Raw genomic sequence first — 16,643 nt, forward strand, 5'->3', positions numbered from 1 at the left:
CCCTGACCAGTGTGATGTGCAGGGCGATCCAAGGTTAGCAAGGCCACACAGCCGGCCGGCACACTTGGGAGCAGTGTGAGCAATGCTCGAAGCTCAGTGTGCAAGCTCCATCAGTTCCGGGAGCTGGGAATCCCAACACATGCCACTGAGGGTGTCAGCCCCTTTGAGTCCTCGTCACGGGACACTAGCACTGCAGTCAGTTGTACTTCAAAGCACTGGCCCTGCAGAAGGGCTGCTTTCTGGCTGGACAGAAGCATGTGCACACAAGTCACAGTTGTGGAGCTGGAGACGTCCCTACTGCCCACAGCGGGGAACTGGGGTTCTGATGACCGCTGTGGAATTCTGCTCGAGGGTGGATCGGGCCAAGCGGTCCACACTGACGTCCTGGAGTCCTGACCCCGAGTCACACCTGAGGGGCTGACTGGTCCTGCAGGGCAGGCTCTTGACCAGGCCTCCTCCCACTCACTGCTCTGCTCGGTGAAGCCTGTCGGAGGCGCACTGCTGCCTCACTAACGCCTGATCATAGGAACACTTCCCCCATTCGCAACGAGAGACTGCAAGGACCACACACACGCCGATTTACATAAAATTATCTCACTCCATTTTATTTAAGATTTTTCTCCAGTTAGTAAAAGAAAGATGTGTCTCTCTTTATACATATGTACAAGTTCAGTTATAAAAATAGACAGCACATTCAAAGAGAAAAAAGGCTTGGCGTTTTTCTGATTCCCTCTAAACAGCATCTGTACACAGGAGTCTGGGTCTGGGCAGGGGAATCTTAATGATTTAAATTAAGTGATTCCCCCACACCCCTTACTCCAAAAAGGTTTTAAAAATCAATCTATCTAAATTCAGTTCCGCGATTTTCAGGTGTGCAAATTAGAGGCTGGCCCGCCCAGAAGCACCTGCTCCACCAGGGGGCCATCAGACTGGGGGCAGGAGGAGACACCTCCTCTGGGACCACCGGCCTCTGCCTCTCTTGGAGGGGGGAGAGCTCGGGCGGAGGGTCAGGGCCAAGCTTGCCCTCTCCCCCTCACTCCTGCGGCCCCTTCCTTTCTCAGTGCAATACAGACAGTGCATACAGCCAAGCAGGGGCTGAAGGGCAGGGGTGGGGTGGGGAGACTGTGCATTCAGGAAGAGCAAGGAGGAGTCTGCAGGAGGGGCAGTGAGGACGTCCTGATGATTGAGCTGGCTCCTGGTCTCGGGACTGGCTTCTGGGAGTCCCTGGGGTGGGAGTGGCTGCTACTGTTGCTGGTGGGACCCGAAGGTTCTCTGATGTGAACCATGCAGGCCTGGGGGGGGCTGGGGGGGGGCTGGAAACCACGTCCTCCAGCCTCTGTCTTCCTGACAAGCCACCGCTTTCTTACACTCGCTGCGCTTCTGTGATACTGCTCTGGCCAAGGAGGCATGGAGAGATGGCCGGAGCGGACGGTGCCAGCGGCGTGATGGCCTCCCTTACCAGCCTCAGAGAAGCCTCCACCAGGGGCCGCTCTTCACAGCACTTGCAGAACCTCTGCAAGGGACATGGCCAAGCCCAAGGGCATGGGGCTGGGGTGCCTGAGCATCTAAAAGGGCCGCCACTCGGCCCTTCCCGGGTAAGAGGTTCAAGTTCAGCTAAGATGTGTTGGGGCTGGCCCCCTCCCCTTCTTCTTTCTGGCAACCCCCAAGCTTGCCTTTTGAGACACAGGTGAGGAAAGTGCTCATACCTGCCACCTGCCTGGTCCTCCTGGCTGCACCTGGCCATCTCTGCCCTCTTGACTTGGGATGTCCTATGTTGCACTGGGCAAGCCATCTAAACACCCTCTGCTGGCGAGGATTCTAGGCCCTGGTTTGGTTGAAGGAAGCCAGAGGACCCAGGTAGTTACCGCCCTCCAGGGGGGTTGGAGCCTTTGCTCGGTTTCCGGACCAGGGGATCCGTGGTCAGGCTGCTGGTCAGGTGGAGGCTCTTGGGAGTCCCAGGGACATTATTCCCTTTGCTCAAAGGGGAGCTCAAGGGAGAAGAGGCGCTTGAAGGTCCAAAGTCAGCCAGGCTAGCTGTCCGAACAAGGGATGTCTGCAGAGGACTGCTGGCGGAGATTCCTGTGGGGAAGGAGAGACAAGACATATGTTGGCAGCTGTCTGCAGCCGCAAGCCTGGGTTACGGAAGACAGGTCTCCTGCCCACATCTTCCCAGCATGCGAGCTGAGCTGTTCTTGCTCTCACTGCCTTCTCAGCGCCCAGCCTGACCCACTGCCTTGTCCCCATGGAGCACAAGGGCAAAGCCTCCCCAAGAGCATCTGCAGAGGCGAAGCTGAGACTGACCGGCTCTCAGGAGCTACCTTTCCTTTTCCTTGGGACACCGCCGAGAAAAGTTGCTTCCTTCCTCATTTCTGAAGATGGTTCCCCGGGCTGGTTGGTGAGTGATGGCCAGCGGGCACTAGGCGTCCCACTCTCAAGTCTGGGCCTGTGCTAATGCCGTCTTGTGCTGGGGGAAGGCACCCTGCTCTCTAAGCCCCGTCACTGCACTTGGAGACCGAGTTGAATCCCGCCATCGAGGGTGAAGGCTCTGCTGCGACAGGAAATTCCTGTCACCTGCAGCCAAACCCACGGCATGGACTGGGACCCCGCTGCTTGCTTCCTGGGCGCCGGCGTCACTTCTCGCGCTCACTGTCCCTCCCTTTCTCCAGGTCCAGCTAACAACCACTGGCCGGGTTCATGGGACACCCTACCACCGGCAACTCCTGCCCCAGCCCAGGTTTCCATATGCAACGCGTAGCTGCCACGTCCGTCCGTCCCGCCCACGGGTGAGACCCCATCACAGCCACACTGACAACTGGCATGACGTGTTTCCCAAGAATGCAATGAGCTGGCAGAAGGTTAAACAACACTGGGCTGGGCCCTGCATGTCTAGTTGCTGAATGAGTAAGTGCAGGCAGGGTCTCCATCACAGAGGAGAGGTGAACTGATGTTTACTGACCGTTTCTATAGGGCAAGCACTGCCTATTCAAGGACCCTTTGCTTCTTACAACCATCCCAATGGCTAAATCCGCCCCGTTTCACGAGGTAAAAGACCTACCGCTGAGCTAACACCACTCTCTCTCTCCCTTGCCACTCTCAAAGCCCGCGCACCACCGTGACCACTCTCCTTCACCAGGCCTGTTGGGGACAGCTCTCCCCTTCTCAGCTCTTTGGGCCACAGCCTGGCCACCTTCTCGCTATTGACCTACAGCCCCACCTAAGGCCTTTCCCAAAGGAGAGGCTTGTGTGCAACGTACACGCCTAACACAACCTTGCTGCAGCCGTCAGTATGGATGACAACACCATGGAAAGCGAGCCAAGGTCCCCACAAGTGGCCCAACAGAGCAGACCAAAATACTGACGCAGTCAAGGCTTCCGTTTCACGTGGATCCAGACCAGCAGCAATCCGGAACCCAAACGATGCGACGCACAGGACCTACGTAAACTGTTAAAACAGCAAAGATGCCCGGATCCAAGCCATGGGTTTCCCAGGGTCTCCCATCGAAGTGCAAGATGGACCATGAACAATGAACACCACCGAATTAATGATGGGAAATCACATGCAGCACGGCTGCCAGAAAGACAAACCTATCTCAGAGCAGACCCAGTCGGCGAGCTCCTCGAAAGTGAGGCTGGAGAGGCTTCACCTCGCACACTGCGTGCTTTCAGGAGACGAGGCCCTGGGAAAGCCTGCCACAGGGTGTCACTGCCAGCCTGGCCCGGCTGGGCAGTCTTTCCTTCTGCTGTGCACTGGGAGGCCACACCTGTGTCAACAGCACCGACAACAACTTCCCACAGCAGCGTGAGCCCTGCTACCTCAGAGGACTGCGAAGCAGCTCTCAGAAATAAATCCAGAAGATGATCCATTCTCGAAGCCAGAAAAAAGTCGGAATGTGGACAGTAGCACAGTCCGAGACCCTAGTTCACTCCTGTTCAGTTACCCTCCATTCAACGGAGACGGAGGACCAGGTTATGAGGGCAAGAGGAGAGACAAGACCGTCCAGTGTGAAGACGCAGGCCGCAACCTGGGCCCCGGGTGGTAGAGGCTGGCCTGAGGGCGGGCCCCGGGGGTGGTACCCCCTCTACCCGGCGGAGTGGAGTCTTGGCCCGCTGGGCCTGCGCACCTTTTGACACGTTGTACCCGTAGGCAGCGTAGGCAGCTGCCGAGGCCGCCGCAGCCCCGGCCTTGGCCCCTGCCATGGCCGCAGCGCTGCCTGCAGTGGACTTCCGGCTCCGGCCCTTCCCTGCTCCTTTGGCGGTGCTTCCTGAGCCTTTGGGGCGGCCCCGGCTGCGAGCTGAGTGGCCCCGACCTGCAGCTGGCATTTCCTGAATGGAAATTCCTGTGCGAACGAATGGGCAGAGAGGAACAGATGAAAGCTCTCCGCACGGTGAGATAAGCGTACCTTGGTAGGAAGGCTGGCTCTCAGGGTGTGTGTGGACTCCCAGGGAGGTTGCCGCCGCACTTCAGGTTGCGACCCAGTTACTGTGAAGTCCGACAGCTATCAACAGGCTGGCCGTCACTCCTCACTCTTTAGGGCCAGCCGTTCCATTACTTCTGAAGTCTTCCTCATCGAAAGGCTCAGAGAGCGCTGCCTGCTCTCACCTGCCCCCCGGCCCATGGACGGCCAGCCTCTCCTGAGATCCCAGAGACAGCAGCTAGCCTGCCCTCACACACGGAGGAGACCCCCAGAGCAAACGGTAATTAACAACGGCAACCCGGATGGAATGTGGACGACAGCGTGACCAGAAACAAAGGAGTCTGAGATCTTAGTTCTTGATCTCACTTTTCCTAACCCTTATCGCCCCTTTCACTTGCAGGGCCACTGCGATAAACGACCCTATGCACCATTCCGCTCTTCTCTAAAGAAGATGCCGCACGCCTGGAAGGAATCAGGACCTCACCCCCTCCAACGGCGTCTGCTCTCAGCAGAGCAGTGGCACTCACCGTTCACGGTATCTGAGACGGAGCCCGTAACGGAAGCAGGAGAGTTGGTGGCTCGGGACTGCGGGGCTGAGGAGGCCGGGTCATCCACAATGACCAGCATGTCACTGCTGCTCTCATCAGGGGGGATGGAGCCAGTGTGCAGCTCACTGCTGATGGAGATCTAGAGGAGGCATGGCGTGCCATCACCACCAGTTCAGGGTGGCAACAACACACACTGCGGGCACTGCCCGAGGCCCTTGCTGCGGCGGAGAACATGCTTCCCAGGTCTGGCGCCTCCCTCTATTTCCCTGTGCTGCTGACGAGATCCACACAGAAGCCCAGCCTGTCCTCGCCTGCTTTTCTCCTGGATTCCCAAGGCCTTCCCTAAGGAGGGGCCCTCTGGCTGTCCAGTAGTCGAGGCACGGGCCGGGGCCTCACCTCACTGAAAGGGCTGGGCATGGCGGAGTCCACGCTAACGAAGGAGTCGTCCCCGTCCGCAGAGAGGTTGGAGTTATCAGCGGAAGGGACGAATGGGATGACCAGGTTCGTGCCTTCCTTTCGCCTTTTCCCATCCAATTCATCTTCCCTTTTCTTCTGGAAATGCACAAATCAGGGCACATGGAAAACGCATAAGGACCAAGAACACTGGGGTGGGATCAAAGGATGACAGGATTTTTAAAAAAAATGCTTTTATTGGGGACTCTTACCTCTCTTATCACAATTCATACATTCTTCCAGTGTGCCAAGCACATTTGCACACATGCCACCATCATCATTTTCAAAGCATTCTCTTCCCACTTGAGCCCCTGATATCAGCTCCCCATTTCTTCCCCTTCCCTCCCCTGCCCACCCTCCCTCAGGAACCCTTGATAAGATATAGATTATTTTTTCCATATCTTACATTGTCCTCTGTCATCCATCACCCATTTTTCTGTTATTCGGCTCCCTGGGAGGGGGTTCTAGTTTGATCCTCGTGATTGATTCCCCCTTTCTCCCTGTACTCTCCCCTAAAGGATTTTATTTTTTATGAACATCTGTTGATTTACTGATTTTCAGTTAGCTCACGTGGAAGGAGGACGTCTAAAAAAGCCACTGCCCTCGAGTCAATTCCAACTTGTTTCTGAGGCTGTCCATCTTTACAGACGGCAGCGCACCTCTTTATCCTGGGAAGTGCTGGTGGGTTTGAACTGTCAACCTGTGCTTAGCAGCCCAGCACTTACCAGGGCTGCTTAGGGAGGGAGGAACGAAGTGGCTTAACAGGAATCTAGAGGGAAGGAAGCCTAGAAGCCAGCGCCCAAACCGCAGCCTCGCACCGCTGTCAGTCGGGCACAGCCGGAAAGGCAGGGCCAGTGCTTTCCATCTCGTTCATGCACATCCACCTTAATGGTCTTCTTTTTGGATATGCCACAACGACACAACGGGTATCCTCATAGCCAACGGGCAAAGGGATGTCTGGCTAGTTTTTCAACCCTTAAGGGTTGAGTGCTCAGACTATACACGGCACAGCTCTCTGTCACCGACTTGAGATCTGCAGCCACAAAATGTGCTTGGGTACTCTACCCCGAACTGCATTTGTAAAGGAGCCTTGGGGGTGGCGGGTTACATCAGGTCACCAGGTAGAAATGACCAGGCGCGGGAGAAAGAGGAGGCTCTCCAAATCTCGGAACCCACAGGGGCAGGGCCACGCTGTCCCAGAGGGTTGCTATGGACTGAAACTAACTCGGTGGCAGAGAGTTTTTCTGTGCACTTACCTTACAGCTCATCCCACGTGGACTCAGAGCGGTGGGGGTGGTGTGGGGGGAAGCTGATACCAAGGGCTCAAGTAGAAAGGAAATGACGATGGCATCATCGTGTACAAACGTGCTTGATACAATCGATTGATGTCTGGGCTGTTACAAGAGCTAGAAGAGCCCCTAATAAAATGATTTCTTAAGGAAAAGAGTCCAAGCCGGAGCCCGCCCCTCCGTACCTTCTCCGCGTACTTCTCCCGCTTGCGCTTGCGCTCTTTGACGCGGTGGGACTCCTCCTGCTGCCGCTTCTCTTCCTGGCGCAGTCGCACTGCCGAGAAAAGCAGGCCGGATCTGAGCCTACCTACGGCGCCCACCACACTTTCTGCCCGTCTCCCCCTTGCACTGCCAGGAAGCGGCACAACAGAACAGAGTTCTGAGAAAGAAAACTAACAACACATTTTTGTTACTTGGATCCACCAAATACTGTTTACGGTTCCTTGAAACCTGACCTTACATTCAGTAAGCCGTGCATTTCATCCTAGCTCTACCCTGACACGAAGGCAGCCCTATCCTCTGCTGTGTGTTCCAGGTGCAACTTCTTGCTGCCTCGGGCGGACAACCGTTGCTTTCCACCTTGGAGGAAGAACCGGCCTATTGGATCCTGGACAGCGTATGGGGTTCACTTTAATAAGGAAGGGCCTTTCCTCCCCGCCCTGCACCCCTTTTCTGCCCAGACTTTCCACACCTCTGCATGAAACAGACCAAGAGTGACTGTGGAGATACAATAGGTTTGTAGAAGACGAGAACCATGAATGTAGCTGAGGAAATCTTTGGAAGGCTCCCCAGGTAAGTTTGAAACGTGTTCTCAAATGGCCAGAAATGTACAGAGGCTCTGCGTGCTGGAGCAGGGCACCCCGGGAGAAACATTTCTCAGTACAGCACAGAGGAAACTGACCGCTGCTGGGGAGTCGAGGGATAGGAAGACTTTCTAAGGCAAGCTGACATTTTATTTGATGTCATATTTGGTTTTGAAATACATGTGAATTTTGCCTTTTACTACACAACACACCCTTGTTTGAATTTTAATATGAAATATTAATAGAAAAACTTTCTCCCCAAATGAAGTCTTTGGCTTTGCCTACTGTTGGCATACAAAGTCCCACTTCTATTTTCAGATGTGTGAGCAACATCTTGTACAGGGAGAGAGAATGAAGATTAGAGTACGTACATTTCTTCTCCAACTCTTCATCATCTAGCAGAAGACTAACCACCTCTTTGGGTTTCAGGGTATCAGGTTTGAAGTTCCCGCCAGAAATCACCATCCGCTGAATCTGAACCAAAGCAGATCAAAAGATCATCTCCAAGCATCTGTCCCCACATGGTGAACGTCCAGAAACAAACAAAACATCCTTCTCAATCTGTGACTCAGCCAAGCCTCCAGTTTTCCTCTTCTTGTTTGATCTCACTAGTTCCTCCCGATTGTTCATTCAACAGAAGGAGCAATGGGAACTTCCACACTTAGGCTGGCTAGCATCGCCAACAAACGGAATCAGAATAAAAATGAGCAAATAAACACACCAAAAAGAGCACCTTCTTTGGAAACTCATCAACTTGATATACATCGCAGAGAGAGGTCAAGTTGAGGCTATCAAGATGCAAGCGCCCCCCCACCCCCCAAATAAAAAAAAGATGCAAGCCCAAGTGCCACTCTTTCTTTTTTAAAGACTATGTCAAAACATGAAGGTCAACACCTGTGCAGGTGTTGAAGTCTGCACATGAACAACAGCTGTGCCTTGGGGGCGGGACTCCATTCTGGTGGCAGCTGTACTTGCTACCGTACCTAATCTTACTGTACTTCTGACCCCTCAGAAACCCTAGCTCCTTCACCATCAATGAAAGGCGAAAAGCCTTCCGGAGCCTTCGCTGAGTCAAGGTGGTTGGACTTTGTTTTCGGTATGTGTTCATTCCTTTGCCCTGTGCTCACCTCACTCTTCTCCTTGGCTCTCTGCAGGATGCGCTCTTCAATGGTGCCTTTGCAGATGAGTCGGTACACAGTAACCTGCTTTGTCTGCCCCAAGCGATGGGCCCTGTCCATGGCCTGCTGGTCCACAGTGGGGTTCCAGTCACTATCATAGAAAATTACCTGCACAGAGAAGAATGCCGCACAGACTGAAGCACTCTGGGAAGGGCCAGGATGCCGAGAGCAGCCCAGCCACTCCTCAGTCTGTAATAAGAGTCTGAGGTTGGATTTCTTTCTATTATAATAAGATGGAGATGATAATAACTCATAAGACTAAGTTCCCTTCTCCTTCACTTGCCCTATACAAAAAGACATGCCCCTGTGTTTTGTTTTGAATGGTGTTTATTTTTAAAAAGTTATGTTGATAATTTGACAGACATTGTTTCAAGTGCTTTACACATACAAACCAATTTAAGTCTCATAGCCACCCCATGATTCAGGTACTACACAAACTCCTATTTTACAGGAGAGGAAAATGAGGCCCAGAGGAGTCAGACAGTCCACCTAAGAACACACAGTCCAAGTAAGCGGTGGGCCTGGGATGGGACCCTGTGCAACCCTTCTCAGGGACTGACTAGCTTGGTAATACAGGTATGGCTTTCTTGACATTCTCAGGGAGACAGGCTCTCACCAACAGGATCATTTCCTGCCCCATGAGTTCCAGGGAAGCGATGTTTACAGGGTTGTTCCTGGAAGCTACTTCCAGCTTATTGAATAACTAGGATACTACCACCACCACACACACAAAGACCCCCACCCCCAACTCCACGTAACCCAAGACCAACAGACTTCTGTGTCCTTAGCCTTTGAGGTTGTTTCTACTACAGCACACCTACTGAAAAAAGAAAACCAAAAAGAATTTAAAAACCCAGTTCATCTCTTAGATGTTCTCCTCGATATTCAACCAAGTCATCGAATTCAGCCAATGCTTCCTTAGAAATGAACCCAACCATCTGTACAGTTCCTCACCACTGCATCTCGGTCATCAACACGGTGTTAAGTCTAGTAGGCTTACTGATCTCAGTCTCCACCTCTTTCTTCTCCAGTTTGCCCTGGGCACCACCAGTCAAACCCGGCCCGCCACTCACTTCTCTGCCAGGTCTGTTGTAACACATCAAGGTCACATTGCCTAGGCAGTTGGGTCCTGCTCTAGCCGGCCAACTTTTTCTATCCTTTTTCAAACAAGTAGGGCTCCCTTTGGAAGCAGATAGGTTTCTTTAGTGTTTCCCATTTCCATCACATCTGTTTGTACCTCTTTCCTCCCAGCTGCTTCTTTGCCTTGAATTCCTGATCTCTTCTCTATTGGTCCTTTAAGGTTCAGTTCAAGCTTCACCATTTCCAGATAGGTCTTTGTGATTCTGTAGCCTAGAGTTATGTGCTCTTTTCCTGCATTTTTATTAAAAGAAGTAATGACTAAAGTCTGCTGAACACTACGTGCCTAGCACTGGTGTGCACACGTCTCTCACCAGTTCTCCAACACGACGCGCTTCTTCTCTCTGACAAATGAGGAGGAGCCTGGCTTGACATCACAGTGAGTGGTTGAGCTGAGATCTGGCCCAGTTCCCTCCCCCACTGCACTGACAACAGTTTCGTGCACTGCTTACCCCTGTCCCAAAGTCTCTGCGCCAGTCATTTCAGAGGGACTACACTTTCAGTCTTCTCGTGCAGTCTTATTAGAGGACAGATGTTACCCTCCAGTACAAAGTAGAGGTCAAAAATACTAAAGAAGACTGGTTAAACTATACAGAATCTAAAACTGTAAACCGAAGATTGATTAATCACTTCCCACTTTTTCTCTGCAACGTTTTTTCCCCTATTGGTTAACATCCACCCCCACCCCCACCCCCGCCCCAAGTACTTGTGTTCTCATTGTAAAAACAGGCAGAACAGAGGCAATGCCAGCTAGTCCTGGAAGAAGAGCGGCTCTGGGTGAAGATGAACAAAAGCATCAGCGTTCTTGGCGCTCCTGCTTCTCCCAGAAGACTCTCCATTCCCTCGCTCTTCGGAGCCGCTCTCACCTTTGCTATCTCGGAGGCATAAACCCCTCCATTTCCTTTTCCTTTTTAAAAAAGTGTCACCAGCACTACAGCCACATGTCCTACACTTCAAGAAGTTAATCCCATCAAGAAGAGCTGTCCAATTATCACCACATCCAATTTTAGAGCAATTCAATTCTCCCTTGTACTCATTGTTATTCACGTAATTGTTATTTTTAATTGTGGCAAAAACACACAACAGAACATTCTCCAATTCAACAACCTCTACGTGCATAATTGAGTGCCACTGATTGTACCCTTTGTGCTGTACAACCATCATTCATACCCTTTTCCAGATTATTCTATCACCATTAACTCAATGGCCCCTAAGCAAAAACTCTTCCTCCTTCACCCATGGTAACCACTGGTCAAGTTTGTTTCTTTCTTTCGTTTTTCAGTAGTCTTCTTGATATAGTGCTCCCATATCATACATTTACATGGTTAAATGGCTTTCAAAAGAGTTTCATATACATCATCACAATCAGTTCTAAAGCTTCCTTCTTGCCTCCAGCATTCATTGTCAGCTCCCCCAGCCCCCTCACCCTTCCCACACACACCCCAGCTCCCTTCCACACCCCAATAAACCACCACATGTTGCCTCTGCAACCCCCCATTCCTTCTTTGTTTCACTGGAAACAATAAAAAACAAAACAAAGGGCATGAAGAAAAAATAATAAGATAAAAGGAAAAATGCAAGTAAACTGTAAGCAAGAAAAGAGCACCACTAATATTTAAAAGGCTAGAGAAGAAATTTCTGTGGTGGAATAGGCAAGAAATACTTGAGCCTAGAGCAAATTCAGGTTGGGTCAAGAGGGAGGTCAACTGATCAACTATCACATTATACCGTGGTTCGATCCATCACAATGAAGTTTATAATAATCTTATAGTAAATCTGAGTCCCTTGCCAGAGGCTTAATCTGCAAATGGGTTTTGAGTGCCCTCTGTCCCCCGTAGTCGTCTTCAAATTGGGTGTTCACAATTTAAGGTTTGACACTTCCCTTCTTCATATTTGGATCTTGTTACTGTCATCTCTAAATTACGCAGGCTGGTGTGCTTCTTCCGTGTGGACTTAATTGACTCTTCACTTAGATGGCTGCTTATTTGAATAAAAGTCTTTAAGACCCCAGACACTATTCCAATCGATAGTGGGCACCATCCGCTTGAAATGAAGGCAAGTATCATAGCAGGGCCGTGTTATAAGAACTAACTGCTTTTCGATTGGGGCTAGAGTTCAGTGGGAGCTCAGAATCCATTTGCTTGTCCAGGGGTTATGAACGACTCTGGTTCACTTTGGTGGTCTTATTAGGACAAAAACCAAAACCCACAAAAACAAACAAACAAAGGGCAAAAAAACAAAGACCAAAGGAACAACAAAAAACCACATTATCCATCATCCCCCTGGGTATGGTATTGATAAGAACACTAATTTTTCCAATGACGCAGACATTCACATCCTGCTGTAAAAGCCCTCCATTTCTAACACAGGCTAGGGTCCCGGGCAGACTCCTTGCCACATGGAGGTGGGGAAGAGAGAGTGAGAGAGCAAGCAAAACAGATCACAGAACACTTTGGTGTTTCAATAGGACAAGATAAACTCTAGCAAATCCAGTTTAAACTTCCAGGGAGGACAGACCTCCAGTTGGACATGTGTGTGTGTGTACCTCATACCAGGAGACAGTAGCGGGGACCTGTCCAAGCCTGTGGCAGTGGCTCAGTGTGAATTCATAAAGAGACTCCAATACTATGAATCACTCAGAGATGCTTCCGTAACACTGATTCCTGAGACACTCGGTACCAACCAGATCTGATTCAACCTGGTGGCTTTTTTTTTTTTTAAAAGCTCATGAACAATAAGATTAAAACTCAAGGAGATGGGCTTGCAGTTTTAACTTCGAAACAAACAAAAGAAAAAAAACGTAGTGGCTATTTATCCTTCCAGTGGATTAAAAGCAGCAAGATGATTTGTGAGTAAGAGAGAATTAAGCAGGAGTCTATTTAGGTAAAATACTTATGCAGAGAAAAATATAAAACACAGAAATCCAAGGTTAAAACGGAGAATAAGAGTGTGAGAACTGAACATCAGCATCAAGTGAATGGATACTGCCTGAACAACACCAACAGGAACTAAGGCAGTGCTGGGTGACAGGCCTTGATACTTATTTGGTAATCAGGTTTACAGAGCTGAGAGAGACAATCTAGAGAAAAACAAACAACAAATAACGATTAGAAGGCTAGAACAACTGACTAAGGAGGAAAGATTAAAGCAAGTCAATCCACAAAGCGTGGCCCAGCAATGACTAAGGGGAAGTATATTAATAGCATCTTCATGAAGTTGTAAACAGCGAGCTAGGTGTGAGAGCAGGGAATGTGATGGGCGGAGGGGATCTGCTACACTGATCAATGCTAAGTTGTTTCAGGGGATCAGGGAGTGAAATGGGAAACAGGCACATTTAGAGAAGAGCCACTGGAAAAAGTTGGACTCCCACCTGGAGGGTGGAGCTCTTTCGCCCAGGAGAATGGGTGGCAGTTCAGTCCCTGGGAGAGCTGAAAGTTGTCCTGGGCTGTCTCGTGGGGCAAAGGACTTCTCGAACTGCTCACTAAGGAACACAAAGTTCCTCACTCTCTCGTGACATGTACACTTTTAAAACAGGTCTGACACAGAAATAAGAACAAGGGTGCAATTTATAACGAGCCCTCAGTAAACAGACACAGCACAAAGCTATCCCTACACTTCCGGAAGAAAACAAAAACAAAAGAAGGCACGGGCAGTCAGGGGCAGCTGCCATCAATCACACAATACAACCACAGTTTCATTAACACAGTAAGCCAGAGACGCCCATTAACCTATATTTTGACCATAAATGGTCCAGGGGCTCTCCAATGAAAAATGCAAGGCAAGCACTTTGGCCTATTGCTTCTCAAATTTTAGGATGCATGCTCACGCACACACACAGAGCCTAAAATGTGAGTTCAGACAAAGTATAACTTAGTATCTATTCCAATATTGCTGTCCTATTTTGGAAAATATACAAGGCGTTCCTGATTTACAAGTGAATCTTCCACCTCAAATTACATGTAAATGATTTTGGATTCCAGAACTCACAATGTCCTGGGTATCTTTCTCGGCTCCCGAATGAAGCCTCCAGCAAACAGTAGTGGTGGCTGTTGTTGTGTGCCGTCATCCTCAGGCCCCTAACTACCCCCCAGAATCCAATGGATTGCAAAGTATCACCTGCAGCCCCCATTTTTATCTGAAGGTCGGAATCGGAAGCCTCAAGTGGAATCCTAGCTTGTATGCCAAGACTCCTTCCTTCTCACCGTCTCTGCTGCTGCTGCAAGTCACCACTCATTGATTCTACCTTTCTCTTAGGGATGCACTGAAATCCATGCCAGATCATACTACTTCTCTGCTCAAACGCTTCCAATGGGCCCTCACCCCAAAGTCTGCGCCATGGCCTGCCTGTGCAGTACCGCCTCATTCTACCGCACCGACGCTAGCCTCAGCCATTGAGCACCTCTCCCCTCAGGACTGGCACTCACACCTGCTCGTCCAGGTAGCTGTTTTTGGCTTCTTTCCTTAGTTTCTTCAAGTGTCACCTTAATAGAGAGGCCTTGCCAAGCCAAATAAAACAGCAACCCTGATCATTCTATCACTCTTCACCTGTTATGTTTTTTCATAGCATTCATACTATTTACTAGGACTTTTTTTGGTTCTTAGTCTATCTCCCTGTTAGGAATGTAATTTCTAGAAACGATGAGAACAAAATCAGAATTTCATTTGGCCGCATGTGGTGAAAATTGAATTCCTGGTGGCTAACACAGCGCCTGGTTTTTGGTGGGTGCTCATTAAGCATCTGCTGAGTAAGCGAACTGTTCCAGGCATTAGCAATGCAGCCATGCACTTCCTTCCACTGACGAACTCAAAGTCTAGTATGGAAAATAATGAATTCCAATATAGCTGGCTAACTATGAGTAATAGGAATGGTCAGTGTTTTAAAAGAGGAGGCTCACAGGGGGTAGTCTATTCTGAGGAGCAGTTTACACAACGGTGTAATAAAGCAGAGGGTCTTCAGAAACGACAATGCAACCGTAACATTTGGAACGGAAGTTTTGGCAAGGGAAGTGGTCCAGCAATTAGGTTGGAATGGTAGACAATGGCACAAAATGAAGGGCCTTGTATGTCACACAGGAGAGCTTCTACCTTATTTTGCCGAGTCTTAAGCCAAGGAGTGACAATAATTAATAATATTTATCAACAATAACAATATTTATAATGATATTTATTATTAATAATAATTACAGGAGTGACAATAATTCATACAGTAGAGTCTAAACGAGTTGTTCTCAACCTTCCTAATGCCACAACTCTTTCATACAGTTCCTCATGTGGTGGTGACCACCCCTCCCCAACCATAAAATTACTCCCACTGCTGCTTCATCACTGTCATTTTGCTACTGTTATGAATCGGGTGGCCCCTGTGAAAGGGGTCTAAACAATTAACTAAGTCGCAGCATAGAGAATGGGTTTGGAATGAACAGGTAATGGGGCTGGGGCTGAGACTGGAGATAAAAAGATCTGTTGGGAAAGAGTGATGGATCTGTCCTCATGGTGAGAGTAGGACTAGGTTGGGACTTTTGGGGATGCTTAAATAGCACAGAAAGCAGGAAAACAAGTGGGACAAGGAGAAAGGCAAGCTTATGCTATCTGATATGGCAACAAGCGAGCCCCTACGTAAGAGAACCCACAAGAGCAGTACCCACCAGTCGGCCCACAAACTGATGGCTATTAATGAGGGAATCACGTGCATGCTGGACACGGCACTACCCCGGGAGGCCCCAGCAGACCTCAGACCCTGGAGCCCTGTCTGAACGACTGGAGAATTTTAGATACCGAGGAAAGCACAGTTGAGTCCTAGAGATGATATCTTATTTAGTGCTATGACAAATCGGTTTTTAATTCTTGAAGGCAGCAATGCTAATGCATAGCACCTCTTAAAAAAGGATGACTACAGCCCAGACGTGGAGACTGGGCAACATGCGATCCGGCTCCAGCTCTGTCACTGTAGATCCATTCAAACCTCCTCGGGCTTGTATCTTAATACTCCATGATCCTCATACATGGGACGACACTTTGTGTTTCACGACAGCAACATAAGACTGTTGAGAGCCATGCCTTTTATAAAACCATTTACCACTTATTCCCTTTCAGAGAGGGAGTATTTTCCCACGGGGATTAGGTAGGAAAGGGTGAATAATTTTATTTTTTTAAATGACCAATATTATTGTTCTTCTACCACTCTTTAAAGTTTAGGCTAGAAAAGCGTGAGCTTCCCCTATAGTGGAGCAATGTGTAAAAGTAATGAAGCACTCCTGTCTGCGGTGCTTGTTCATGATGTAGCTGGAAGTGCACAGAAGGGTGCCCAGTAGATATTAAACTACATATTTATTGAATGAACAAGAAACTTAATTCAAAGAGAATGGACAGAAAAGTCTAAAAGGAGAGCTAAAGTTTGTCAAAGTATAATTGATACTCTCTTTTTTTTTAACATCACAGGAGCCAAACAAACAGCACGTTTTGGACACCAAACGAATGGTCTATTTCTATGGGAAAGCCTAGGGCCAGGGCGGGACTGGGCTCATTACTTACTGTATCTGCAGCAGTGAGATTGATACCCAGTCCTCCTGCTCGAGTGCTTAGCAGAAACACAAAGATGTCATTCCTGTGGAAAGGGAGGAATATGGTAAGAGAAAAAACGGCTATGGGAAAACTGCTAAGGGTCTCGAGAGAAGGCTCTCCGGATCCAGAACCCAGTAAGAGCTTTAGTAGCTGCCCTCGCCTGGCCTGTCCTTTGCTTGATACGTTGCACAGTGGTGCTCTGCACTAACATCAAATGACGGGAACTTTCCTTCAACTTGTAGGCAAACCCGCTAATATC

At 49.5% G+C, this 16,643-nt stretch overlaps 1 protein-coding gene across 2 annotated transcripts in view; it reads right to left on the minus strand.

Moving 5' to 3' along the window:
* Positions 1–578: 578 nt before the first annotated feature.
* The window catches only part of INO80 (INO80 complex ATPase subunit), a 113,242-nt gene continuing 97,177 nt past the window's right edge, over positions 579–16,643 (minus strand). Inside the window, exons 28-35 of one of the 2 annotated variants that reach the window (XM_045287779.1) lie at positions 16,355–16,427; positions 8,636–8,794; positions 7,880–7,982; positions 6,891–6,979; positions 5,360–5,512; positions 4,943–5,102; positions 4,122–4,337; positions 579–2,079 (exon numbers count right to left, since the gene is read on the minus strand). In XM_045287779.1, coding sequence (XP_045143714.1) covers positions 1,862–2,079; positions 4,122–4,337; positions 4,943–5,102; positions 5,360–5,512; positions 6,891–6,979; positions 7,880–7,982; positions 8,636–8,794; positions 16,355–16,427 — 1,171 coding nt within the window. In that variant the 3' untranslated portion in view covers positions 579–1,861. Of the gene's footprint in view, positions 2,080–4,121; positions 4,338–4,942; positions 5,103–5,359; positions 5,516–6,890; positions 6,980–7,879; positions 7,983–8,635; positions 8,795–16,354; positions 16,428–16,643 lie in introns of both variants that reach the window. The other variant, XM_004712722.3, reaches the window with a different exon arrangement.

This window comes from Echinops telfairi, unplaced genomic scaffold, assembly GCF_000313985.2.
Source record: "Echinops telfairi isolate 266 unplaced genomic scaffold, ASM31398v2 ScPeMD7_18;HRSCAF=68, whole genome shotgun sequence".
Classification (NCBI taxonomy): Eukaryota; Metazoa; Chordata; class Mammalia; order Afrosoricida; family Tenrecidae; genus Echinops; species Echinops telfairi.